Consider the following 27080-nt stretch of genomic DNA (forward strand, 5'->3'; position numbering starts at 1 on the left):
ATATTGCCCCCAACAATCTGGGTCCTCATTTTACCCACCTCCGAAGGATGGAAAGGCTGAGTCAACCTTGAGCTTGGTGGGATTTGAACTGCCAAATTGTAGGCAGCTGGCTGCAGAAGTAGCTTGCAGTGCTGCACTCTAACCACTGTGGCAACCCAACCACTATACAAGCAGCAAAGTTATACCCATAAGGAAATAGGTAATAGGAAAGATGAGAAGAATATTAATACAGCCCTACTAGGTAGTTTAACCACTGCGCCACACTGCTTATGATCATGATTTCTCACTTGTATGTACACTGAGAAAATCCCTTTGTGTGTCCAATCACACTTGGCCAATAAAGAATTGTAGTAATTCAAGAATTCGTCAGAGAAAGGCTCCCAAGTACACATGCGGGGACTCCATGCGATCTTCCAAGCGGAAAACGGGTTTTCTGTTTCCCAAACGTCTGCATGCACAGAAGCAAAGCTTTGCAAATCGGCCACTCTCTGAATTGCACGGCGGGCCGAAAGTTCCTCCTCAGCGCAAAGAGCCGCCTTGGCATCACATCCCTCGGCTTCTATGTAGTTCAGGTTTCCGACGTGGCTGCAGAGACTCCAGGAGCCTCTAGGGGCCGCCCTTGAGCCTCCGAGAAAGCCAGGCCGGATCTCGACGTCGTCGTCTGACGGAAGTGGCTGTCCTGTCCGTCCCTCCCTCCCCGTCCTCCCCCGAGGAGGCGGGTTTCGGGGACGTGGCTGCTGCGGGTGGCTGCTACGGTCGGGCGCGATGAATCTGCCGCGGGGACCCGACAACTTGTGCTTCGATAAGGATGAGTTTATGAAGGTGAGGCGGGCGGGAGGATTCGGGAGACGGCGGTTGGCTGGGCCGAAGCCCCGGCGCTGGGCTGCGAAGGCAGCTGGAGGCCGACTCCCCCAGCGGGACGCCCGTCCAGATAGGCACCTGCCTTCACCCGGAGCCCCTCAAGAGCCAGAGGCGGAGCGGCTCCTCTTGCTCCGTCAAAGGCCAGAGAAGCCGCGCTCTTCGTTTGTGTTTTGTGAGTGTGTCGGAGAGCTCGGTCGAGGGAAAGACCGGCGCTCCGGTCGGTGTGAGTTGTGCTTTCAAAGGCGGCGACGTTATTTCCCCGGGTTCAGGGAGACTTGGATCTCCAAAATTTAAGCAAGAGTCAACGTTGGTTTAATGATTTTGTAGGGAGACATACCCAAGAAATACCCGGAGTGGGTTGGGAAGCAAAACAATCCAGGACAGGGGTGTCCAACCTTGGCAACTTTAAGACTTGTGGACTTCAACTCCCAGAATTCCTCAGCCAGCTTTGCTGGCTGAGGAATTCTGGGAGTTGAAGTCCACAAGTTGCCAAGGTTGGACACCCCTGATCCAGGACGCAGGATGAGTAAAACCACTTTTGAATATTTGAATTCTTTTTTTTAATAGTATTTTTATTGTTTTCTATTCATACAAATCATAATTACGTTTTTGACAGTGTTTACATCCACATACGTTATTCTCATATTTCTATCAACTATTCGTACATATTTCCAGTAATAATTATATATATATCATTGGTGGTTATTATATAGATATTTCTCATCAATAATTGTTAATATCAAACACTATTCTACATACCTATATATTTACATATCTATGTATCACTATCTTGTGTGTTCTCCTTTTTGGTTATTCTGTTTCAAATGAATATTTGAATTCTTTATTGTACGTATATACACAGTATACGTACAACGAAATTCACATAACACCCAGAGACCAGTCCCACACACACATGACAATCCTCAAACCCACCAAAATTCCTAAAAACACACAAGCATCCACACAACAGACCAAGTAATACTGTCCAACAGCTCACTGATGTTCATTGTTAAGTGCAATTATAGCTCTGGGATAAAAACTATTCAGAAAATGTGTGGTCTGAGTTTTAATTGTTCTGTATCTTCTGCCAGAAGGCAACAGTTCATAAAGATTGTAAGCAGGATGGGAAGAGTCTCTGAGAATGTTGTGCAACTTCATTTTATATTGAATGTTTGTATTATATTTGATATTGTCAAAAAGGACCCACGAAGTGCTCGGGAGCCTCCAAACTTAATTGGCTTTGTTAATGTGTTGTAGTGTTATGTATGATTTGGGGGGGGGGGGTGCTTCACACAGGCACAAGTGGCATGTTACTGTTTATTTGGTTTGAATGTCTGATTATAGGTAGTCCTTGACTTAGGACTGTAATTGAGCCCAACTTTTGGTTGTTAAGTGAGAGTTTTGTCCCATTTTACGAACTTTCTTGCCACAGTTGTTAGTTAAGTGAATCTCTGCCGTTGATAAGTTAATAATAAGGTTGTTGCTTATCAAAAGGTTGCAAAAGGAGATCATTTGAGCTCGGGACACAGCAACGGTCATAAGTATGAACCAGTTGCCAGGCATCTGAATTTCAATCACACAATTGTGGCGATGCTTATAAAGGGGACCCTGCACCTGCGGGAATACGCTAGGAAGAAGAAGGAGAAGAAGAAGATGATGATTATGGGCATGCTATAAAGGCTGTAAGTATGAAAAATGATCATACGTCACTTTTTTCAGTCCCAACTGCAGTCAGTAAGTGAGGAGTTCCTGTAAAAACTTATTTTAAAAATTTACAAGCAGAAAGCCATTGGTCAGTTTGAAATGAAAATACAGGTAGTTCTTGACTTACAAAAGTTCATTTAGTAACCGTTTACAGCGGCACTCAAAAAAATGACTTACAACCATTTTTCACACTGCAACATCCCCATGATCACATAATCAAAATTCAAATGCTTGGCAACTGATTCATATTGCAGTGTCCCAGGGTCCCCTTTTGTATCCTTCTGATAAGCAAAGTCAATAGAGAAGCCAGATTCACTTAATGACTGTGTTATTAACGGCAGTGATTCATTTAACAATTGTAATGAGGACGTAAAATGAGACAAATTTCGCTTAACAAATGTCTCAGTTACCAACAGAAATTTTGGGCTCAATTGTGGTTGTATCTGTAACCATGTTCATCAGCAGAATCCATCTTTATGTCACCTCAGTACAGCCATTGTAAAACTTCCCCACAATTGCCAGACCATCACAAAACTTCATAAAAGTTTTTATGTGTGAAATTCCTACAGACATCTGATTAATCAATCACATTATTCACGATGGTTGTTTTTATCTTGGTTATTTCTTGTAAGCTTCATAAAATTTGTATTGCATTGGGCAGGAATATAAATTATTTAAATTGTGGGAAGAAATATCCATCTAGTTCAGTTCAAAGCTGGGAGAAAGACAGTGGAAACATGGAGACTGATTGGAAAGATGGTTTATTGATAAGCAGAACCACGTGGATATGTGGTTCTGGGCAGCTGACAAAATGGAGTTGAGAGTGGGGTGGGTGGGTTATACCTTCTTCGAGGTTCGTATTTGAGCTTTCTGTTCCTGTGCAAAAACATTTATTGACTGTTGTCAGATTCCTATGGAGTTATGTAGGGCTCATAGCTGGCTCTATAGGCGAAAGAGAAAATGCAAATCCTAGGTGTTTGTCAGAGCTACGTTTGGTTGAAGTTTGGACTGTTCTGAAAGGGTTTTGGGCAATTCTATTTTGGCTTGAGTGAGGGCTAATCCTACCATTCTGCCTTTGTTCAGACTTTGCTGCAGGGAGTTGCAAAGTACCTGTTTTGAATGGATTACCAAATCTGCCTACGATATTTGCTTTGTCTATGAATAGAGCTATCTAGATATTTGTCTTCCTTTTTCAATAAGCTCTTTATCTCTTAAGCACTGACATCTGCTGTGGGGGTTGTTTTCTGACTCTAAAAACATGTTTCTCCGTTTCTCATTTAGGAAAATATAATATTTTGCCTTTTTTAATATTCCTCAAAATATTTTATTCTTCTAGGAGGGAGGGAGGTGCTGACTTTCTACAAAAATGTTTAACAATTAACTGTGATATAGAATAGTAGAATAAAAATATATATTCTGCCTGCATTCCAGAAGGTTAAAATGGCATATGTATACATTCTTGTCTCTCCTACCACATATCCCATTTTTCCTTGTGAGGAAAATCATGTTAAGAGATAGTAATTAGTCCAAAATTATCCATTTCATTTAATTAACTATTCTAGCTATTAGACTACAATAGCTTTAAGAGTGTGTAGATTTTTAGTCTGACTCAACACAAGTATATTCCTTAAACTAGATTCTGGCATCAAATTGCTTTTTATATAGAACGGGTGGCTCTATAGAAAATTTTGTATGCATTGGGATAGAATATCCAACACAGCTATCTCTTGGCTCCCAAGATTTTTTTGACTCCCAGTTATTTAACAATAAGGGCAAGAAAATTCTTCTTTTCCACAGAACCATCGCTGAAGTGAAAAAAGATGGAGCTGGTTTTTTGGCATGCAAAAGGATACAGTTGCAACTCCTTTCCAGTGTTCAAATTGTTGAAGCAAAAAACCTAAGAGTGCCTTTAAGCATCTGATAGATGGATGTCATAAGCTCACAAAACTCACAATAAAACTCACAAACCTTTGGCCTAAGTAAAATAAACTCAGGTGTCAAGAAGTGTTATCTAAAAACACAGAATTCCATGAATATATCAGTGTATCACAAATTGACTTTAAATATATTGAATTAAACTCAATAATATGATGCAAGATGTTCTTGATTACAAAATTTCTCTTGCCCAAGTAAAATGTTGATTGCTACATAATTTATCACAGTCCAGCACATTGTATATTCAACTTCGGGGGACGCGGGGGGAGTGTCTCAAGAGAGAGAATTGTTAAGCAAGTTGTGGTAAATTGACAAAGCTTAGTAATGATTTAAGAATAATGGAGAAGATGATTATATGAATTAATCATTTGGTTCTATTTATGTAACTTAAGTTCTTAATACAGTAGTAAAGAAAAATGTAGGAAAGGTACCATGAGAGATTTTAGATTATTCTAATTCCTTTAGATGCCCTTCTTTGTATTCGTTCTATAAAAATTCTGTATAGAGAATTATGCAAATATCTCTTATCTCTCCTATATTATGAATGTTGTCTAGTTTCACTTATCAATTTCACATTTCAACTTAGTTTCTGATTGTAACACTATTGTAATGTAAAATGATGCTAGGTGTTGTCTAGTTCAGCGGTCGCCAACCGGTGGGCCATGAGAAAATTTTGGTGGGCCGCAGAGAAATCTCACCCCCAGAACAACCCCCAAAGCAATTAATCCAGGCTGCGCAGAAACACAAGGCTGTGCCGCCCACATGGCCCGCGGGAACCCTCCCCGCCCACTCACTCCTTACCCGACAAACTTGCCTCCTAAATTGCTATTTTTTCCTTTTTCCAACCATCATCTGTTCTGCTGTGCTGGGAGATTTAGATTAGCTAGGAAGCAGGAAATGGTTGGATTTCTTGCTTTCTCGCTAAGCACAGCTGAACCTCCCTTAGGACTGAAGGTTTGCTTGCAAGCAAATTCAGTGCAGACTCACGGCAAGCAAATTTGAGAGACTGAGCTAGCCGATGGCAAATAGATAGATCACTGAATGATTCTGTGAGCAACTCAATCTGCCTGCTTTGCCTGATTTTGGGTAAAAGTTGCTCTTTTTTAAAATAAAAAATTCAATATTTATATAAATATTTATAATATTTACATACAAGCCATGCCCAGCCAGTCACATGACCACCAAGCCACATCCACAAATTAGGCCACGCCCACAGAACCAGTTAGTGATCCCTGGGATCTAAAATTATGAGTTTGGTGGTCCTTGAGGTCCAAAAGGTTGGAGACCCCTGGTCTAGTTGCTTGTCAAATTCACTAGGAACACATCCAACAAAATCTGCAAATATGTCGTTATATTGCTGTCTATTTAATTTTCTAGCCACCTTACTGCCTTTCCTTATTATTGTAGTCTGTTAACATAGAAGACATGGTTACATTATAGACTTGGTGGATTATCATAAAAACATTTTATTTCTGTCACTGGATTGAATTCCATAATGTTGATGAATCTTTGAGGGAAGCCATGATAGTTTGAAAAAGATTATTCAATTAGTCACCCAGAGTTACCCTGTATTAAGATGGGCTAATAAATTTAATTAATAAATATAGTGTGTATATACTGAGAAAATGGAAGACAAATTGAACTTGAAATTATATCAGCACCTAGCTATTCATCCAGACATTTGGTTCACTAATTGTTACATACAACTCCGTATCTTTTTCTTAATCATTGGAATGCTTGTTTGTTGTGTATTAACTTAATTAACTATAGGACGGTGTGAGAGCTCAGTGGTTAAGACGTGGCCTTGTCAGCTAAAAAGCCAACACCCTAGGTTTGAGACCTGAGTGTCGGGCGATGGAGTGAGCTCCTGTCTTTGCCTAGCATGCAAATGCAAGTAGATAAATAGGTACCACTTCAGTGGGGAGAAAACAGCACTCTGCAATGTCATGCTGACTTGAACGCGGAAATGTCTTTGGACAGCGCTGGCTTATGACCTCCTCCTCTTCAGCAGGACAACATTGAAAGGGCATCAAGATTGTTAGTTCATTACCTCTTCAGGAAGTTTCATAAGTATATCAGTTAAATATCAGTTAAACAATGTCAGGTCATCTCTTTCATAATGCCTGTCACCTGGAGATAATTCCCCCAAGATCTGTATCACCCTCACCTTAAAACCTGCTTCCTTCCCCATGATTTGAATCAGAGTGGGTAATGGACCCTTGTGTTATGCTTTTCTAAATAATCAATTGTTTTCCCAGTCTTTCTCATTTGATGATATATAGTTATAATATAGATAACTCTATAATATAAACTACCCAGTGTCATGGCAGATTGGGGTGGCCTATATAAGTAAACCCTGCTCTTTTTTTTGTAAAGAATTGAATTTGTATGATAGATCATTTCTCAACAGTTGCACTTTTTTATATTTTCTCTTCTGCAGCCAGACTTCGATGTTGATCACTTTGTGTCCGAGTGCAGGAAACGTGTTCAGTTGGAGGAACTTCGTGATGATCTTGAATTATACTACAAGCTTCTTAAAACTGCCATGATTGAATTAATAAACAAGGATTATGCAGACTTTGTTAACCTCTCTACCAACCTGGTAAATTGACAGATTGCCTTTTGTGTGTTTAGTGCACAGTTATAGCATTTATATTATATATTCCCCCTAGCATCTAAGATTAAATATGCCATAGAAAGAAGTGTCACTGCAAAGAAAAATCATTCATGATGGAGTCCAATTTAAATCAACAGTAGTTAAATTAGTTATATGACTGGTTATCCTATTAGTTTCAATGTGACTTTAAGAGTTTCTGGTCTAGTTCCAAGATATTTAACAGGCTGCCTGCAGACTGATAATATACCCTGTTGAGAAGAGAGCATGCTGTACATAGTAGATGCACATTTTAGCACGTAGGCTCTCCAGAGCAGGCAATTTGATTGTGACCTAAATAAGAATAAAGGGATTTGCTATCAAGTTGTATTTATTTATTTATTTATAAAATTTTATTGGCTGCCCATCTTACCACAGGGTATATTGTCTGGGTTTTTTTCTGTCAGTATTTCATTTGAAAGATTTGTAGCATACAATAATTAAATACGCAAATGCCATGTTACCATAGGAAATATCAACTAGTAGAAAATCAAATATGTACAATAAAGCCTAAATGTCTCAAAGTATTAAAAAATAAGTGGTAAAGAGATACCAACTCCCCAAGGGTGGGAGCATTCTCAGCCACAATGACATCAAAATGACAAAAAAAAGTGTTGTGATGTCAAAATGCAAGCTCTATCCTTTTATATTGTATGTAAGGAGTTTACCTGACCCGGAAACATATCTATTTTATCTCTTCCATCCCCCACCCATCGCCCTTCTGTAGAAAACTGGTTATTTAATAAAGCTAGTGCAGGTGTTAGGACTAAAATGGAAATATTGCATAAACAAGAAAAGTTGACTTTAAATACATTTTTAAACGTTTGTTCTCAATAGAAATGGAGTACATTACAGAATCTGTTTTACATGCCCAATGTTTATGTTTAGTTTTAACATTAAAAAATTAAATTTAGAAAACAGTAAAACACCAACAACGGTAGAATATATCAGTAAAGAAGTGAGAAGGAAAAAAAGAAATACCTAAAAACATTCCTTTGATATATTTTTAGCTGCTCATTAATAGCAATATTTTTTGGGAATTTCTTTAGGTTGGCATGGACAAAGCCCTTAATCAGCTTTCAGTGCCTTTGGGGCAGTTGCGAGAAGAAGTTATGGTACGTTTTGACATATTTTCTCATATATAGGCCATAGCTGCCTCATGGATATTTCTTAATCTTGTAAATAAAACTTTATGAACAAGTTTTTTGGGAAAAATATCTATTTGGAGCAAAATGTTAAATATTTTAAGAACATCTCTGGATGGTAAGAAAAAAACCCTGAAAATATTAACAATGGAACAGAGTTTAATTATAGTTATTATGCATTTATCTATTTATATCCTACCTTTATTATTTTTATAAATAACATCAGGTGATGAACATATTTTCTAGAAGAATAGACAATTGAATTTGTAAGTAAATACTTATATCAAGACATATTAAGCACACATTTACTCAATACTTTTGTGGCTGTCTGCATGGTATTATATTTCATTAGCACGTAGGTCTGTTGAAATTATTTTTTCTGCTGAATTGAAATTTAAAAGTGCCTAAATCAAACTTTGTCTTACATTGAATAAGAAGAGCAAATCATAAATCAATTCTTTGGGATGTTATGATAGGTATATATGATAAGATTTTTTTCCAAGTTAAAATAACTGGATTGAGAGCTCAGCAAATCTTTTCTAATACTTGAGACTTACTTTGTATTTTGTTAATTAAGCAATTTTCACTATAGTCCCATACATTGTGTTTTTGTTGAACACCTATTTACTCCAGGAGAAAGGCTGAAAAACCAGCTGAATTTTCTCTGTATCTTTTCTAAAGAGACTTAATTTGTGGTCTACCAAACTCCCAGACCTTTCTTACAAGATGTCAGCGTTCTAACTAACAAACTCCAAGTAAACTCCGAGCCAGGAATTTTCTCAAAGTTCCATTTTATTACAGTTGTCATATTGGCACATCTGGGAAAAGCTGAACCTGAGAGTTCCAGGTTTTCCATTCCCTAAAAGAAATTCAAAGATCCATCCCCTACACCCACCAGTCCATCACATGACCCAATCAACCATCGTCCCAACTGGAGCCATTCCTCCAGACGCTCCCCTCCAGGTGCAGAGTAAGTCGTCCTTGACTTCCAGAATGGAATGTTGTTCTTTCTAAAATTCTACTCACTAAGAATCCCCCCTCCCAATTTCCCAGGCTCTAAATGCGGCAGCCTCGAAGCTTCCAACTAATATGGCTCCCAAGGCTGACCCAAGAACTGTAGCTAAGTCAGGCACCTCCTTTCTTGTACTTATGCATTTGGTTTTTCCTGCCTATGTGCAGAATTTTACATATCCTAACACTGAACAACATTGGATAGGGTCCAATGTTCAAATTTATCAAGATTCTTGATATAATACACCATAAATCAGAATGCTCATAAAATCCGGCATTTGATTCAATATTCAGAAGACACAAAGCTTGGGGGAATTGCTAATACCACCAAAACGGGCTGATTCTTGGTGGTATTAGCAATCCCTCCCCAAGCTTTGTGTCATCTGGGTATTTTATGAGCACGCCTTCTACTCCCTCATCTAAGTCATTTATGAAGACGTCAAACAGTATTGAATCCCAGACAGAACCTGAGGTACCTCACTTCGTATCTCCTTCCATGTGGGCACTAAGGATCATGTGTTGGTTACTGTTGTTCAGCCAACTGTGAATCCATCTGGCAATATTTGCATCTAGCCCACTTTCTTCCAGTTTGTTAAGAAAAAAACAACAACTATGGTGTAATTTAAGTATTTATTACATATATAAGGCCACCCAATTCTACACAAAACAATCACAACGGAATTCAAAATGCTATCAAATGATGTTTCACTTTTAATTTTCTTTAAAACGAAGTCAGGTAGGTAGGTCTATTAAGGGAGCTAGTGTGAATAATAATTGTGCTTAGTGCTCCATTGCAGATATAGTATTTATGACCTTACCATTAAAAAGACCAGATTTTAGAACGTGAAATACTCTACTTTCTTTTGGTTTATTTTATTCTTAGATGTATAAGCTAAAGACATCAACAATGTGGATAAGAATGCTAACACAGTCAATTAAAAATAGGTCTAAGAAAATAAGCCTTGCTTAATAATTTTTACCTTTAGTTTGTTTGAAACTAAAAGTAGGAGCTATTATTAAAACCCAGGAGGTCATGCAGGAATAATTGGATGACTTCAAAAATTGAAATGATTGAAATTAAATGAAATTGTTGGAATGACTATGTACCAGTCATGCACATAGATAACTGAAATAATTTATTGACACTGAAACAATTCTTATTCTACAAAATGCCATGAGATTGTATGGACAGCTTGGACACTTTTTTGGCTGAAATTTCTTGGCTTTTTCTTAAGATGCTGCCCATTTGCAAAATGAATTGTATTAATAGCTGCATGCTTTGTTGTTTGGTTAAACGAATGTTGCAAAGCTTACACTTTCGTTGATGTTCCATAGAGTCTTAAGTCTTGTGTTAGCGAAGAAATACGTGCAATTGATGACCGTTTGTCTAAACAAGAAGATATCAGGAGAAAAAAGGTATTTGATTGCATTTTTACATCAAGAGCAACATAAATAGATGAAAATAAATATATCTCTCTTTTGAAATCTAATCATTAAACCATATTGGTTTTTTGGAAACGCAATGAAACTTGGCTATTTCAGGACTTGAATGGAAAATTGCTATAAATGGAAATCCCTCCTGTGATGCACATGTGTTTTATGTTTGATTATTCCTCAGGCACAAAGTTTTTTATAGATCTATTTACTTACTAACTAACTATTTTTTAATCTTACTGTAGGTTGGTAGGTGGCTGCTCAGAGTCTTTTCTGCTTGGAGTACCATATACATGCTAGTTATTTGTGCTACCCTTTAAGACAGCAAAATGAAAAGTTGCCTAATTCTAGTTCTGGGTTTACCTTATTAGAAAACCCAAAGATTCTTATTTCTAGTATAATTTATATTTCCCATTTGTAATGTATAGTATGCATTCAAATATGTTCTTTAGGGAATTTATGTATGCATTTGTATATGCATATGCATCACATTATGCTATTTCCTTTTGGGGGTAGGCAAAGTAGAAAAATGGAATAAGAAATAATTAGCCAAAGAAAGTAAAGATATGAGTTAAGAACTACATCTGTTTTGCCCCAATTCCATTCTCTACACCTTTCTATGCCTTTCTGTCCTTGTTTCTAACATACACTGCTTCATGCAATCCCCTTCGTTCTTTAAGATTTTGCTCCTCTGTTTAAAAAAATCTCATCAACTCCCACCAGTTACAACTTTCTCAGTTTTCTCCTACCTATTGATGCATTCACTCTACTCTTATATATTGCTTTGCAATTTAATCCTTTTTCATTCTTTCAGTTTACTTCAACATACTTTTTGCTATGTCCGGAAATGTTGGTGTCTAGTAGACTATAGTCAGAGAAAATTAATATAGCAGAACCAGATTATTTTAGTTTTAAAGGCAGATCAACATCAACCTTAAAAACAGTTATTTGCTTTTTAAAAAATTAGGTGTGTGTCTTGAGACTTATTCAAGTTATTAAATCAGTTGAGAAGATAGAGAAAATTCTACACTCCCAAAATTCAAAAGAAACATCATTAGAAGTAAGCAGGTATGACAATTAAATTTTATTCTCATTCGCCAGTTTGTTTTTCTTTGGATATGTTTCCCATTAAAGTATAATTGTCTTATTATAATTATATGATAAAATAGTAAGTCCCATTAAACATTTAGAAGAGCATATCTTTGCTTCCCAAAAGACCATTATGGGATAATATATTTATTTCTTATTTGTTCTTGAATAAACTAATTGAATACTGAGACTATGGATCTCTTAAAACTGTTTTTAAAATGCAGCCGTAGTCATAATGTTTTCCCTGGATTACAATTATTGCTGTATGCATATCAGCCAATTTAATGATTTAATTTATTTAATATATTTTGTGTTTACCATTATAAAGACATGGGAAAATACCCGAACAAAGCTAAATACCATACATATAAATACCTGCGAAAACATAAGAAAACATATATTTTTTTTACTCTGAGGGAAAACTAGTGTTTAAAAAGAAGTTGTTATAAAACTAATTTAGATGCATATGATCAGCCACAGGTAAATTGTATAATTCACGTGATCCCTGTTGCTAGAAAGTGGCTCAAGTTTCATTGCTTAAGGAATTATTTCTCTAGGTAAATGAAAGGCTGTCGCTCGTTTATTTATGTAAAGGGAAATAAAGGTGTGGCTGGGGCTACTATAATAGTGTAATCTAGGTCTGTTCTCTCCTCTAGTAATTTCAGCCATTAAAATTCAAAGCTATTTCTTCCCAGTTGCAGAGCCTCCTTATTGAATCTATTGGTCATGCTAAATTTAGTGCTGGTAGTTCAGAAAGGATTTCAAAAAGTCCCCTTTTACATATTTATATGTATTCTTAAATACAGGGAAAGAGAGAAATGGAGAAAATAAATTATGTGCTGTTTTCTATTCTGAATTGATGTCTTTTTGTGTGTCAGTTCAAGTCCACTTCTGACCGGACAGATTTTAGAGAGGATTGCTACCGAATTCAACCAGTTGCAATTTCATGCAGTACAGAGCAAAGGAATGCCCCTTTTAGATAAGCTGAAACCAGTAAGTATGTTGACTTGTTTAAATCCCCCTCCCCCACAACCCCCCTCCCAACATTGCTTTCTATTTTATTGTGAATCTTTTTACTAATCAGCTTTAAATAGATTTGATGCCATCCAAATGAATGTGCAATATTTGGGGCTTATTTGAGATCAAAACAAAACTGAAAAATATAAAATATATTGGTTGTTAAAATTCCTGTCACCTAGAGAAAGTTAAGGGAATGTATTTATTCAGTTTACATTTAACTTTAAATCAGTTAAAAGCAATCCATTAATTAGTTATTAAATACAATGCCTTGCAATAAGTATATGCTTTAAATACTGAAGAAATGCTTCTTAAAAAGTAATTGCTTGTATTTATGGTAACATTTAGATGTGAATATTAATTAAATGGTATCTTAGTTTCCCTTTCTGTTGCTATATTATTCTCTTGCTTGCAATAATACTAACAATAATGTCTCATGACGCTTTAAACACTAACAAATGCTTTGTTACTTAAGCCTCAATGGACTGTTAGCCAACAAACCATGACTGATAATCAGTTTGTTTAATCTGATACTAATTATATTATTCTTGAGAATAATATGTACTTAAATAAATTAACAATATTAATGAATCGTATTCATTTTTCCAGTACAGCTAACAATTATCCTCATTCTGTTTTGAAAACCATAGCGTATAGTTGGCATAACAGCAACGCTGCAACAATCTCTAGAAGGATTGCTGTTGGAAGGACTTCAGACCTCTAACATCGATATAATACGACATTGCCTACGAACCTATGCAACAATAGACAAAACGCGGGATGCAGAGGCATTAGTTGGCGAAGTCCTTGTGAAGCCATATATAGATGAGGTAAGTGTTGCTAGAGAAAACTAATGAAAGAACAGACACTATCCATATCTTTTTTTCAAAAGGAGGAAAAGGGTGGATTCCTTTTTTTATGCAAGTATTTGAATAGGGACTGGAGTGATGTAAATTGGAGGTGGATATACCGTATTTGCCGGCGTATAAGACGACTTTTTTGCCCTAAAAAACATGCCTCCAAGTGGGGGGGTCGTCTTATACGCCGGTAAATACATTGTCACTCGGTGCAAGAGCGACGGGGGCGGAGCTCCGCAACTTGCGAAGCCCCTTCAAGCCCAGCCGAAGTCTCTTCCTCCTCCTCCCACCCACCCACCCACCCTCCGCCCGGCTCGGGCGCTTGGAGGCCAATCTGGAGGTGGGGTGGGGGTGGAGCGGGAGGGTCTCTGGCGGGCCGCCGCCCAGCCAGCCCCGAGCCGCGTAATGGCCCGGGGAGTGGGGGGGAGAAGGTGGTGGGGGTGGACTGTGGCGCCCCTCCTTCTGGGCAGCGGGGCGGGGGCGGCAATTTGCTCCTCCCGCTTCTCCCTCCCTCTTTGAAAGACCGGGAGGGCTGTGCTTGGGGCGGGGGGGGTGTCCTCAGGAAGTTCCTGATGGGACCCCGCTGGGCAGGGCCACCCGGCTCCCGAGCTGCTTTCCAGGGTCCCCTTGGGAAGAAAAGGGTCCGGTGGGTGGTGGAAGAAGGCGAGCGCCCTCCTCCCGCCCCCTGTCCCGTCCCGTCCCTCCTCTTGTCCCCTCCTCCCCTCCCGCTTAAGAGAAAGATCTGCCTCCCCTGCACCGAGCTTCCACCCGGCGCCGCGTCTCCCGGCCAGCGCGCGCTTGCGACTTGGGAACCGGCCAAGCGACTTTAAAACCGAGCGGAGGCCAGAGATAGCCGGAATTACCCTCCACACCACACACACACACACACACAGAGAGAGAGAGAGAGTTGGCAGCTGTCCATCCCCCACCCTTGGAGTCCCGATGGCACGCACGCGGGGGCTGTCACAAAGAAAGGGAGAGGAATTGAGTGCCAGCCTGAGAAAGGCGAAGCTGCCTCTCTAAAGCATTTTGGTGGCTTTGTAAGTTTGGGGGAAAGGGGTTGGGGGTGTCAATCAAGAATTATATCCAGAATACCCCAAGTGTTACAACTTACCGTATTTGCCGGCGTATGAGACGACTTTTTTGCCTTGAAAAGCATGCCTCCAAGTGGGGGGGTCGTCTTATACTGCGAGTATATAACAAAAACTATATTTTGAGTGGAAATGTTGGGGGCTCGTCTTATACGCCCAGTCGTCTTATACGCCGGCAAATACGGTATGTTAGAGAAACTTTAATTTGGATTTCTGCACTGAGCAGGGAGTTGGACTAAGTGGCCCTCTCAAATCTACTCAATGGCCCTCCGAACTCTGATTTTCCAAAAGCTAAAGCAGAAAACAGTACAATTATTACTTGGTAGCATTGAAGTTACCAGTGTATTACTATGTGATGTGTATGAAAAATTGCATATAAATACTTGAGGCTGAATTAACCACTATCCTCCTCCCATGAAATTAATATATTAAGCATGCTGTATAAATACAGGGATGGGGACAAAGTGTCTTTTAAAAGAAATCTGAACTTTAGTTTGAGATTTGACATTGAGGCTTCTTCATAGGTGATTGTAGAACAGTATGTTCAGTCTCAACCAAATGGTCTTCAGACAATGTATTCAAAATTACTGGAGTTTGTTCCTCTCCATTGCCGTCTCTTGCGTGAGGTAACAGGAGGAGGTATTTCAAGGTAATTCAAATCTTTCTTTTTGTCGTTGTTAAATTTTGTTAACAGATTTCTGTTAACTTCTGCTAAACAGTATTTAAATTATAGGAACAGAACAGATGCTCTGATGGCTATGGAGAGATGTTTAGTATTCATTATCTTCAGTAATAAATAGATCTCTTGTAACCTGCTGACTGTATTTTATTGCAAAGTAGCTCATTTTAATGACTAAGAAAAAATAGTGTCCATATTCTTTTCTCACTCACTTTACCATGACTAATACTTTATATTTGTAATTTATCATGCGAAAAATCACATTAGTTATATGTCATCTTGAAAATCTAGTCTTGTCCTTACTTTACTTGACATAATGATTTTTTTTCAGTCTTACTTTAAAGTTTTTCACATAGGATTCATTTCTAACTTTTAAGAAGTATTCTGAAATCAGTTTTTTTCACCAATTTTTCTGAATGTATCCCCAAAAATAATAGGTCTTTAATTTAATATATTTTCAATGTGGCTTGGATAGTTACTGTTGGATTTATTTTAATTTCAATCCCATATTTATGTATGTGATCGTGGCAGAGAATTGCAACATATGCAATACTCTGTAAATTCTGGATTTTTTTAAATTAGAGCTATTTATAGTGGGAATATTGATTTAATCTTGCAGTGAAAGAGGGAATACGGTTCCTGGATATGATTTCTTGGTAAATTCTGTATGGCCAGAAATTGTTCGTGGTTTAGAAATTAAATTGCCGTCTCTGTTTAATCCTGGAAACCCAGATTTATTTCATGAGGTAATTTTAAATTTATATATTCACCACAGTTTGCAATGATGAACCAAGGGATACAGACTGTTAGACTTAACTACTATATATTTAACATAGTTTGTTCAATTGCAACTAACTTATGTTCTTTGTTTATATAGATGAATAGTATAGTAAAAAAAAAAATGTCCCTACTTTGTAATATGAACTGAATCTGGGGTATGGTGGACAAACCATAGGAGACTTTTAACATTCTGATTCAGTGCAGTTTTATGTAAATATAATCAAAATAATTTATATATTATTATATCTTCATGTAAACATCTCCATTGCTAATAGGACATTGTTTCTAGTTCCATAGTTTTCAAATGAGATAAAGTGATTGGATAGAGAAGTAAAGATACTAATTCTCTTGTAAAGAAATTTGACACCCAGTTTAATGCATGCTTTTTGCCTTCAGAAATACAACATAAGTATGGATTTTGTAAGGAAGTTTGAACGGCAATGTGGTTCACAAGCCAGCGTAAAAAGATTGAGGTTACATCCTTCCTACCAGAGCTTTAATGATAAGTGGAATTTGCAAATTTATTTTCAAATAAGGTCAGTATCTTGGTTTTATGCTTAGATGATATAAAGAACATTTTAAAATATGCAAGTGAAAAGATGTATTAAAAATGTGCTCCCTCCCCCCAAATGTAAGGGGAAACTACTCTTCTAAAAGTATGCCTTCTGGAACATCTGTTGTCTCAATATATTAAATGCATCTTATTTTAGAACTCTTGATTCTACCCATAGGTTGTTAGAAAAAATTTCTATGCCGTGTTTTTTTCCTGCTATGGTGTAGAGTATCTTTAAGAGAATAAGGGATTGTAGGCATAATTAAGAAGTAATTGCCCTCCTTTCTTCTGAGATTCCTAATTGTAATTTAGCTCCTCTCAAATAATACTGACTTTGGTCCTAGATTACAAAATCTCAGTTGTTGGATTAAAAGTTACAATGAAAATGAGAGGTTAGAAAAATTTGTGCTGAAGCTTATGAAGAGGCCTCAGAGTTTCAGAAATCCCCACTCCTCCTTTTCTACAAATCTTTTTCTTCTGTTTTCTGAGTCTGGCCTTTCCATCTGTCAGACTTTCCTTCCAAAATTGACTAGCAATCCAGATGTATGATCAAGAGCCATGTTGCAAGCAACCTATTTATCCACTCATCTGGATCTCTTTCTCTTATCATACAGATGTGTCATGCGTCATGCATCTCCTAATCTTTTCTGATCACAGGATTCATTTAACAATAGGCATGAGTGCTTTTTGGGTGATAGATTCTGTGAGGAATCTAGTCAAAAGAATCTCTTGTACAGTTAATTTATTTAGGTTAAATGTGATTTTAGTTTTTTAATTGGCTTTTAATTTTTTCATATTTTATTTTGAAAGAGAGAGAGATAAATAAATAAATGCATCATAGCATATATACTGTGTTTCTCATGAAATAAGGCCAGGTCCTTTTTTTTTTGAGCCCCGAAGGAACAGCTAGGATGTCGTTTCGGGGGTGACTTAATTTCCTCCCCCACTCCCCTCACCATGAGGCTGTTTCTATCGGCTGATGGAAGCTCCCCAAAGGCAGAGTCACCAACCGTTTCTATCAGCCGGTAGAAGCGGCCTCGGGGCAAGCACTCACGCACACTCCCCTCGCCACAAAGCCGTTTCTATCAGCCAATGGAAGCTCCAAAAAGGCAGAGTCACCAGCCACTTCTATCGGCTGGTAGAAGCGGCCTCGGGGCGAGTGCCCACGCACACTCCCCTCGCCACGAAGCCATTTCTATCGGCCAATGGAAGCTCCCCAAAGGCAGAGTCACCAGCTGCTTCTACCAGCCGGTAGAAGCGGCCTCAGGGCGAGTGCCCGTGCGCACTCCTCTCACCATGAAGCCATTTCTATCAGCCGATGGAAGCTCCCCAAAGGCAGAGTCACCAGCTGCTGCTACCCGCCGGGTAGCAACGAGTGCCCCACGGGCAGCCACGCCTCACCCCGAAGCAGCTGGTGACTCTGCCTTTGGGGAGCTTCCATCAGCCGATAGAAATGGCCTCGTGGTGAGGGGAATGCGCATGGGCGCTCGCCCCGAGGCCGCTTCTACCGGCCGATAGAAGTGGCTGGTGACTGCCTTCAGGGAGCTTCTATCGGCCAATGTTTTATCGGTAGTAGATCGGGGTATTCTAGCCTAGGCTACCTGCAGGGCACTCCTAAAGGCAAGTTTTCTCCCCCCCCCCCCGACCTTCCCCCCCATTTCTCTTCATCTCGCGTAGTTCTAACTAACAATGTGAAAAATGGCAGGGAAACGCATGGTTTAAATAGGCCTAAATTTTGGGGGTGGGGCTTAATTTCACCTCATGCCTAGAAATCATGCTGGGCCTTCCTATTGGTGGAAGCCGTATTGTTGGAGAAACACGGTATTAAGTAAAACCACCATGAGTTGACCATTTCTGTGATAAAGGTACTAAGATTTCTTAAGGTTTAAACATCTGGAAAAGTGAACCAGTCTTTAGCTAATACTAGGAGTACAAGAGAAACAGAGTTGAAATTATCAGTGGGGATTCCACAGTGGCATGACTTCACCAAAAATATCTTCTTAGGACTTCTGTATGACATTCAGATTTGAGATACAATTTGTAGGATTAGATTGATAGCTTGCATCACTAAATTGCCAGGTTTTAATTGCTAACCTTACTTTCACTGGGGTTTCACAAAAGATATTTTGTGGTTCTTTTAGATTTAGAGAAATTGCAGGTGCTTTAGAAGCAGCTCTTTCTGATGGCTTAGAAGAGGCTCCAGGTAAAGCTTTTCTCTTTATTTAACATGCATGCCTCATGCCTTTATATTTAGATAACATAAGAATAATATTTATTTTCCATTGCTGGGATTTTTTTAAAAAAAATATTCATATAAAAAGTGCTGCTTTGCTGACTAGAAGTTTTGTGATTGTAATAAGCTCACATTATCACAATCCATGTAATATTTGCTTGGAACAAAACCAAATCAATTGAACTAAAAAAAGAGAAATATATGTCTAAATGTTGAAGCAGAATTCTTTTATTACTAACATTTGACTGAAGGCAGAATTGACTAGTAATGTTTCCCACTAAATAAAGAACTATTTATGGGTAGCATTGATGAAACAAAAGATAAATTGTGCCCCCGGTTTCTACTTTGTAATTTACTGTGTCCGTCATTTGATAATGTTGGATAGTGTTTTTTACAGAAAAAGCTGGTTCTTAAAGAACCAACAGTTTCCCCATTTTCGGTCTCCCCTGCTATGTAACCTCTGCAAATCATACTTACCTTTTTTTTGCAAGTGCAGTTACTCAAAAGATAGGTAGTTGCTATAATTGAGACTTTGGCAGGGGTGGGCTTAAATAAATGAGCCTTCACCAGCCATGAGGGAAGAGTGGCCAAACCATCTCCCCTTGCAATTGGTTGGAGAGAGGAACTTCTGAGTTGTAGAAAGATGCACAGATTTTCCACCAAGGGGACACCCCATAAGCAACTTCCGAGGAAATGCTGTAAAACTACACTTGTAAGGTTTCATCTTAAGGAGGCCCTGTGCCAAGAGTGAAGCCTGGAGTTCAGAAAAGAAAAGAAAAGTTAATATGATGATGTTTTAAATGTAACATTGATCACAATTGAACTAACCATATTCTTTCTTGGCAGCTGGAAGTTCATATTGCCTTTTGGCAACGCACATGACATGGGCTAGTTTACAGAAGTGCTGGTCAGCTGAGATTTTTCTGCCATTGTTAACTGATCGATTGTGGAAGCTTTCACTGCAGATTCTAGCCCGCTACTCAGTCTTCATTAATGAGGTGAGAAAAACTGGTTTGCTTAATTAATTGATTTTTTAAATCTCACCTTTTATCAGTTCATAAGTAAATTCAAGGCAGCAAACATAACATAATATTCCTTCTTCCTATACAATAAACCTGTAAGGTGGTTTGTACTGAGAGTGACAGACCCAGTCACCCAGCCAACTTTTCATGCTGGGAATCTTATGCTAGGAATATTTTAAAAACTAAACTGGTTCAAGATTAGCATCTACCTTTAGGAAATAACAAAGTTTTGACAAACTTGGCTTTCTCTCTAATATTATTCTTTGTCACTCTTTTTGTAAACGGAATAGCTTCTGCTCAGGCCTGTGTCTAATGAAACTGTGAAAGACCATAAAAAAACATTGGCAAGCAAGGAATCCACACTGAACTCTGTGGAAGATCAAGGAAATGAGTCTTGTCCAGATGCTCAGCCCTTACCTTCTATATCTACCACTCAGCTTGTGTTTGTTGCTGCAGATTTGGATCAACTTCAGGAATGGGTTTGTAGCTATTACTGATTTACATGACTCTCTCTGACCCAGACAACCTACAAATATGTGACCTGAAGAAAATTATTCTTTACCATTTGTGGCTGCTGCTTTGGCTATCAACTTTTATCTTGGTTTTTTATTGTTGAGGTAAAAGTAGTACGAGTGATGCATTTACTTTTTTAGTCCTGTCAGTTCAAAAAACTTAAAACTGTTAATATACAGCTTTGAATCAGAACCTTTCTAGGGGTTCAAATCAAATTATTTAAAGCAGTGGCCCCCAACCTTTTTTGTGCCGCGGCCCGGTACCGGCATCACAAAATGATCCGCGGCCCGGTACCGGCATCAGCACACATGACAAGGCAAGGCGAGCCGAGCGACCGGCCAGCCAGCCATCCCCCGCTTCTCCCCGCCACCTTCAACTCCTCCTTTGTACCTTTGTCGATGGGCTTTGCTTCGGGATGGCTTCGGGACGGTTGCTCGGCTCGCCTTGCCTTGGGTGCTGAAAGAATCCTCGCGCCTTAGTTTCGTTCGAAGCCCCCCCCTTCGATGAAACTAAGGCGCGAGGATTCCTTCAGGACAAACGCCGCTTTCCAACCAGAAAAGCTCACCCGGAAGCACTTTCTCATCAAACAAGATGGCGGCGCCCAGCAAACCGGCGGCCCGGTAGGAAACGTTCCACGGACCGGTACCGGTCCGCGGCCCGGTGGTTGGGGACCCCTGATTTAAAGTGTTGTTTTTATTCTTTTTCCATAGTTGGTTAAACAGCTCGTTATTATGTTAGGTACACCTGTTTAAGGTGATATGGGCCGGGCACCGGTACTGTTGTAAGAATCTGTTGTAAGATATCACTGATGCCTTCTTTATTTGGGGGGGTGTTTCAGCAAAGAGAATTGCAGAAACATTACAGTCTTGTACACAAGAACTTTTCTGCATCGGTGTGTCAGATATCTGAAGGTTATGTACTCATGACGCCTTGCATGTTTTTCATTCAGCTTCCTGAACTTTTGGAAATAATCAAACCAAAACTTGACATGATTGGCTTCAAGAATATAGCTTGCATCTCAGGTAAAGATTTGTGTATCTCTTTCTCTCGCTGCATTCAACTTTTGATAAATATATTTTATCAGGCAATGTGTTTACAGACAGAAAATGTTAAATTGAATGGGGAAAATTGAAATTGAAGTAATTTCTCAGTTTTCGAGGGAATGGATTTGAAGGTGATTCCCTATAGCCTTGCTTAGTCTTCTTTTTCCTCCCTGTATCTTTGGGGTGAAAAACATTACTGGTTCTTAAGCACATTTCACTGCTAGTGTTTGCAGATCAATTACACTTCTAAATGACTTGATTCTAAAATGAAATGAAAGAGGAAATGAATGGAGGTGAGTGAAGGAGGTTTGGGGAATTCTGACTCACTTGGACACTTGCCAAGTACAGTTAAGAGAGTGGGCAGTGTTTTAAAACCTGCTCTTTTATATCTCTGTGAAACATAATATTGAAACGGTTGTATCATAATATATAATCTAAAGTAGTACAATCCAGCTCTTTTTGTATTTGTTTTTAACTTACTTCAGAGGAGTTTTTAAAATACCATATACCTAAGACTGGTGTTTCGATTTTACAGTGCATAAATGTATATATTTCTCCAATAGGAGCACTAGAAGACTCAAAGAGTTCTTTACTAGGTTCCTGGCCAACCTTAAACAGTAAGATTATTCAAGACTTAAATGATTCTTGCTTTAGCTGCTTGAAAAGTGCCCTGGAAATCCCAAGACTGTATAGAAGAACTAACAAGGTATGTTTTTCCCATTTGAAAATATATGTATGTACACCATAAATGCCCATTATAATAACTATTTCTCTTGTTAATGCTGGGATGTGTGTGTAACTATATAAATGTTAATATAAAATGACCTTTAAGTCTGCAAAGCTTCCTGTACTCTACAAGAGTTAGTCTTGCAAAGGCTATTAAAAGGGAAACTATGTAGTCGTGTCATGTTCAGATGCCCCCCATTATCCATCTTCATGTTGTTCTATTTCTGTATTTTCTATTTTTCTAACTCCCTATTGACCTAGGAAAGGTATAGTGATGTACAAAGTAAAAATGCCCTTCTGGTTCCTCTTATACTCTGTTGCATTTCTAAAGCAGAATCTGGCAGGGCCATCAATGCCTTTGCTTCCGTCGATATGCATCTCTTTTCCCAGATAAGTGGTGGTTAGCTGACAAGGATTGTTTCAGAAGTAAATAGAGAGACCCAACATCAGATATCGCCTATTTCCCACCGCACCCACCTATAGGGGAAGAAAGCCAGCATTGCCATTAATGTGCTAGAATGGCTCAAACTCTGTCATACAGTCCTCGGCTTAATTCCAATTTGCCGCTATTGAAACTGTTAAGGTTTTGATAGTACAGCTGATCATTCAAGGTTAAATCCTTTGACTAGGCGTTTCATTTCTTTGTCAGCTGCCAAATTTCTGTTTGGCTTTACATGCGTTAATTCTGACCCAAATTGTGATAATTATGATTGGAAAAATACATTTGCTTTAAAGACCATGTAGGTGATGCATGCGTTGCCATTTTTCTCTAGAATTGCCTTAAATATCATCACAGATTATTCATTGGAATGTTTATCTGTTGCTCCTGAATGATTCTAAGACTGCTGTGCGTGAACAATTAACCATTCATCTTTCTAAATGGTCATGTTAAGGTTTACTTTAGACGCTTAATAAAGTTTTCTCTTGTTTGTTTTTTATTTTTTTATTTTCTCACATCTCATACATCAATAACCAGGAAGTGCCAACCAGGGCATTGACCTATGTTGACGGTGCCCTTAAACCTTTCCATCAACTGAAGAACGACTACAAAGATATATTAAAGCCAGCTGTGATTGAGCAATGGCTGGAAGGAGCCCTCAATACAAGCACACAGAAGTAAGTGACATTTTAAGAAGAATGTTGCCAGACTAATTCTACAGGAAGTTGTTGAAAATTCAGAGATTAGGTACATTCACAACTCATTACTATATATCAAAAAGCTTTTCCTGATAGCCTCCATTAAAAGGACATAAGTCTCCTTGGAATTTCCATTCGCATCTCTAAAATCCAAATCTTTACACATAAATTAAATATACATAAGCCTGTGTGTCCTTTGAAATTCCGTACCATTGAAGTACAATAGGAGTGTTTTGTTGCAATTGTGTACATCAGGGCGGTCAAACTCCCAGCCCGCGGATCGGATGCATCACATGCTGGCCACTCCCCCATCCAGTTTAGCAAAGGGGGAAAAAGTCCCAATACGTCACGTGACATCACTGTGACAACATGAGTTTGACCCCTGGTATAGATAAAGCTAAAGTATAATTTAAAGAGGGTATGTTCCAGGCTAAAATCAGCAGTTTTCAGTTACTTTTAAATTAAATGGGAGAGAAAGAGCATAACTTCATTTCTCTATATTTACTTACAGTGCATTTCTGTTTTTTTCTTTTTAATAAATTTACAGACATTTCTAAAATTCTGTTTTCACTTTGTCATGAGCGTAGCCAATTAGTGAGGAAAAAAAATGAATTTCAGCAACTATACAATCAGGCTGCAAGCTTAACATAATTGAACATAAGGGTCTAAATACTTTCTGAATACACTGCATATTCTGCTCCATCCTATAGGCACAGTATAACTACGACATACACAATATACACTCTTCCTCCCCCCACGCCCATGAAGTTCTGTCCACAAGTGCTCATAATCTAATCCATTAATTCCTCTTGATGTAGGTACTTGGATACAGTATCAGATATTCTACATTCTGTAAAGAAAATGGAAGAGAGCTTGAAAAGGCTAAAACAAGCCAGAAAAACTGTAACTGCAAATAATCCCTCCCCTTCTGGAGGCATGAGCGATGATAACAAAATCCGCCTACAGTTAGCTCTAGACGTGGAACACTTTGGAATGCAGGTAACTAGATGCCAAAGGTAGTGGCGGTGGTGGTGGTTTGCATAAATATAGCTGTTAATTTGTTAGAGTTTGGCCGCACAAACCTCCGTTCAGATCTTTTGGCCAGTCATTCTCTTTTGCTTTGGGTATCTTTTTTGGATGATCATTCACTGTTGTTGCTCCAGTTTATTAGGAGCAATAGTGAATGATTGTATGGTTGATGAGGTGTTTTTTGGACGGGGGTTGTAACTTCTTGAAATTCAATGCTCATATTGTAGATCAGGGGTGTCCAACCTTGGCAACTTTAAGACTTGTGGACTTCAACTCCCAGAATTCCTCAGCCAGCAAAGCTGGCTGAGGAATTCTGGGAGTTGAAGTCCACAAGTCTTAAAGTTGCCAAGGTTGGACACCCCTGTTGTAGATCTTCTGATTGTATTATGTCTGAAATGCTTCTAGTGTTGCTTACAAAGCAATAATTAGTAAACCTGATATTTTTGTTTCAGATGGAGAACATGGGGGTGCAGCTGAGCAACATTAAAAGTTTTTCCACTCTTTCGGAGCTTGTCCAAGCCGCTAAAGATCAGATGGGCCCTGAACAAACCTAGCATAATCTCCAGCTTTTTAATGAAGAGACCTAGTTTCCGAAAAATAAAAAAAAGTTTATTTTTTATTTTTACTTTCCTTTGCCAAATACTTGTTTAGCAAAAAAAATAAAAATAAATAAAGTGCTTCCTAATGCAGCTGCAGCAGCAGATTTAAAAGTGTCTCAAAATAGAAAAACTCATTTCACGAAAATAAAGAAACATACAGGGGAGAACGTATATTTTGGTTTTCCGTTATATGGAAGGCAGTTTATATATTTCTACGTATTCTGCCATAGGATTATGGAAATATTTTTATTTTTATTGTAAATTATTATCGTGCAGAAAAAAAAATGAATTTAAGGTGATTACAATGAACAAGAAGAATTTTGTCTTTTTGTAAATTTTGTTAGAATAAACAGTGGTGTTAAGTATGTTGCTATGACTTGTATGTTTTTATGTTTTATTTTGTGATACAAATAGTAAAAAAAACGTAAGAGTAGCAAAGTTGTGACGTCTAAGGATTGTTTGCATCATACTACTCTGAGTTTATAAAGAACTATTCTTGGTTTTCTAAAAAGAAATCAGTTTTGAATTTTTCCTCAATGGTTGGCATCTTTTATTTTGAGTCAAAAGCCTGTGAAGAAAATCAAATGTTTCCCCAAATGACTTTTTTTAAAAGATGTTTTCAGAATACCTGCTATTTTTCTTTTGTTGCTCTACAATAAGAGATTGATAGAATTGTGGTGTTTAATTAGTAGAAGTTTCTAGTATTATCTCAAAAATCTCAGAATTCAGAATTAAAGAGTGGTTTTTATAGTCTTAGTAGGGATTATGGGAAACTCTTGGTTATGGAAAATTCTTTACTTCTCAGGGACCTGGAAATCCTATTTCCATTAAAATCCCTATTTCCATCATTGAAAATGAAACAGATTTTTTTCCCCTCTGTGAGGTCATTATAACACAGCATGATCCCTGGAAGGTTGAAAGGCTAATTTGTGGCTTCTGGCTGCCAGGATGTGGCCAGTACCTAATTTGAAAACAGGTGAGTCCTGACAGGAAGAAGTTCTGTATTTGAAGAAATGCACATTGTTATGACTTCAGGGATAGTATCCTAGAATCACAGTTGTTCTTACGCTATTAGTTGATATTAAAATCTTCCAATCAGAGTGCTGGATTGCGAAGGGTTGAGGTGGTGGCCTTGTCTTAAATTAGTTTCGTTTCTGCCTACTAGCATGCATTTCAAACAAATTATGTTTTCCTGATTATTAGGATGTTTAATACCCAGTTTCGATCCTGTTTCAAAGGAATACATATAGACCCATGATTTATAATGCCAAGGTGAAAAGGAGGAACAAACTATGAAGCAAACACATGAATTTTGGTGTGAAAGCTCTGGCACTCAGAGTAAATTTATAGATATATAAAACATATAAACACTTTAGTTGTAAATGCTTGTGTTCGGCACCCTGCTTTGGATAATGGATCAGGCAGTCCTGAACTGTTTCCCACTGTCGATTCAAAGCTGGAGCTGGAATGTTGTTATGACCAAGAAGTGCACCCCAAAACACCCCCCTTTTTTTCTTTCTTTTTTGTAATAATAATTATTTTATTGTTCTTTTTCACCTTTAACACACAATAATCTTGACTTTAACAGTATTGTATCATTATGCAAATTATTCTACACATCAATCTCATAAATATCTACGCTGATACATCTTTATATACATTCATTTACTTTTATCTATAATTTTTTTATTTCCTTTATCTTTATTTCTATTATTCAGCCAATTATACCAATTATCCCAAATTTCATAATACTCCGACTCTTCTTTCTCTTTAAGTTTTAATGTCAATTTGTCCATTTCAGCACAGTCTAGGATTTTTTGAATTATTCATTCCTCAGTAGGCATTTTGTTTCCAACATTGTGCGTATATTATTCTTGAAGCTGTCAGAATGTGTAATCAAATATATTTAATCTTTTCTATAATTCCCTCTTAACTATTCCCAATAGAAACAATTCCTATTTAAATTCTA

The 27080-nt window shown here is 38.1% G+C and overlaps 1 protein-coding gene across 1 annotated transcript; it reads left to right on the top strand.

Moving 5' to 3' along the window:
* The first annotated feature begins 665 nt into the window (after window positions 1-665).
* Window positions 666-25482, top strand: COG2 (component of oligomeric golgi complex 2). Its single transcript, XM_026669470.2, has 18 exons — window positions 666-822; window positions 6941-7102; window positions 8203-8268; window positions 10645-10725; window positions 11711-11811; window positions 12717-12825; window positions 13500-13679; window positions 15322-15446; window positions 16096-16222; window positions 16653-16792; window positions 18951-19012; window positions 19889-20040; window positions 20355-20543; window positions 21527-21599; window positions 22184-22326; window positions 23323-23462; window positions 24302-24482; window positions 24965-25482. The coding sequence occupies exons 1-18, from the start codon at window positions 766-768 to the stop codon at window positions 25064-25066; spliced, it is 2190 nt and encodes a 729-aa protein (XP_026525255.2). The 5' UTR covers window positions 666-765; the 3' UTR covers window positions 25067-25482.
* The last annotated feature ends 1598 nt before the right edge of the window (window positions 25483-27080 follow it).

This window comes from Notechis scutatus, chromosome 1, assembly GCF_049901735.1.
Source record: "Notechis scutatus isolate UNSWTSFEM ecotype Mainland chromosome 1, rNotScu1.2, whole genome shotgun sequence".
NCBI classification, from domain to species: Eukaryota; Metazoa; Chordata; class Lepidosauria; order Squamata; family Elapidae; genus Notechis; species Notechis scutatus.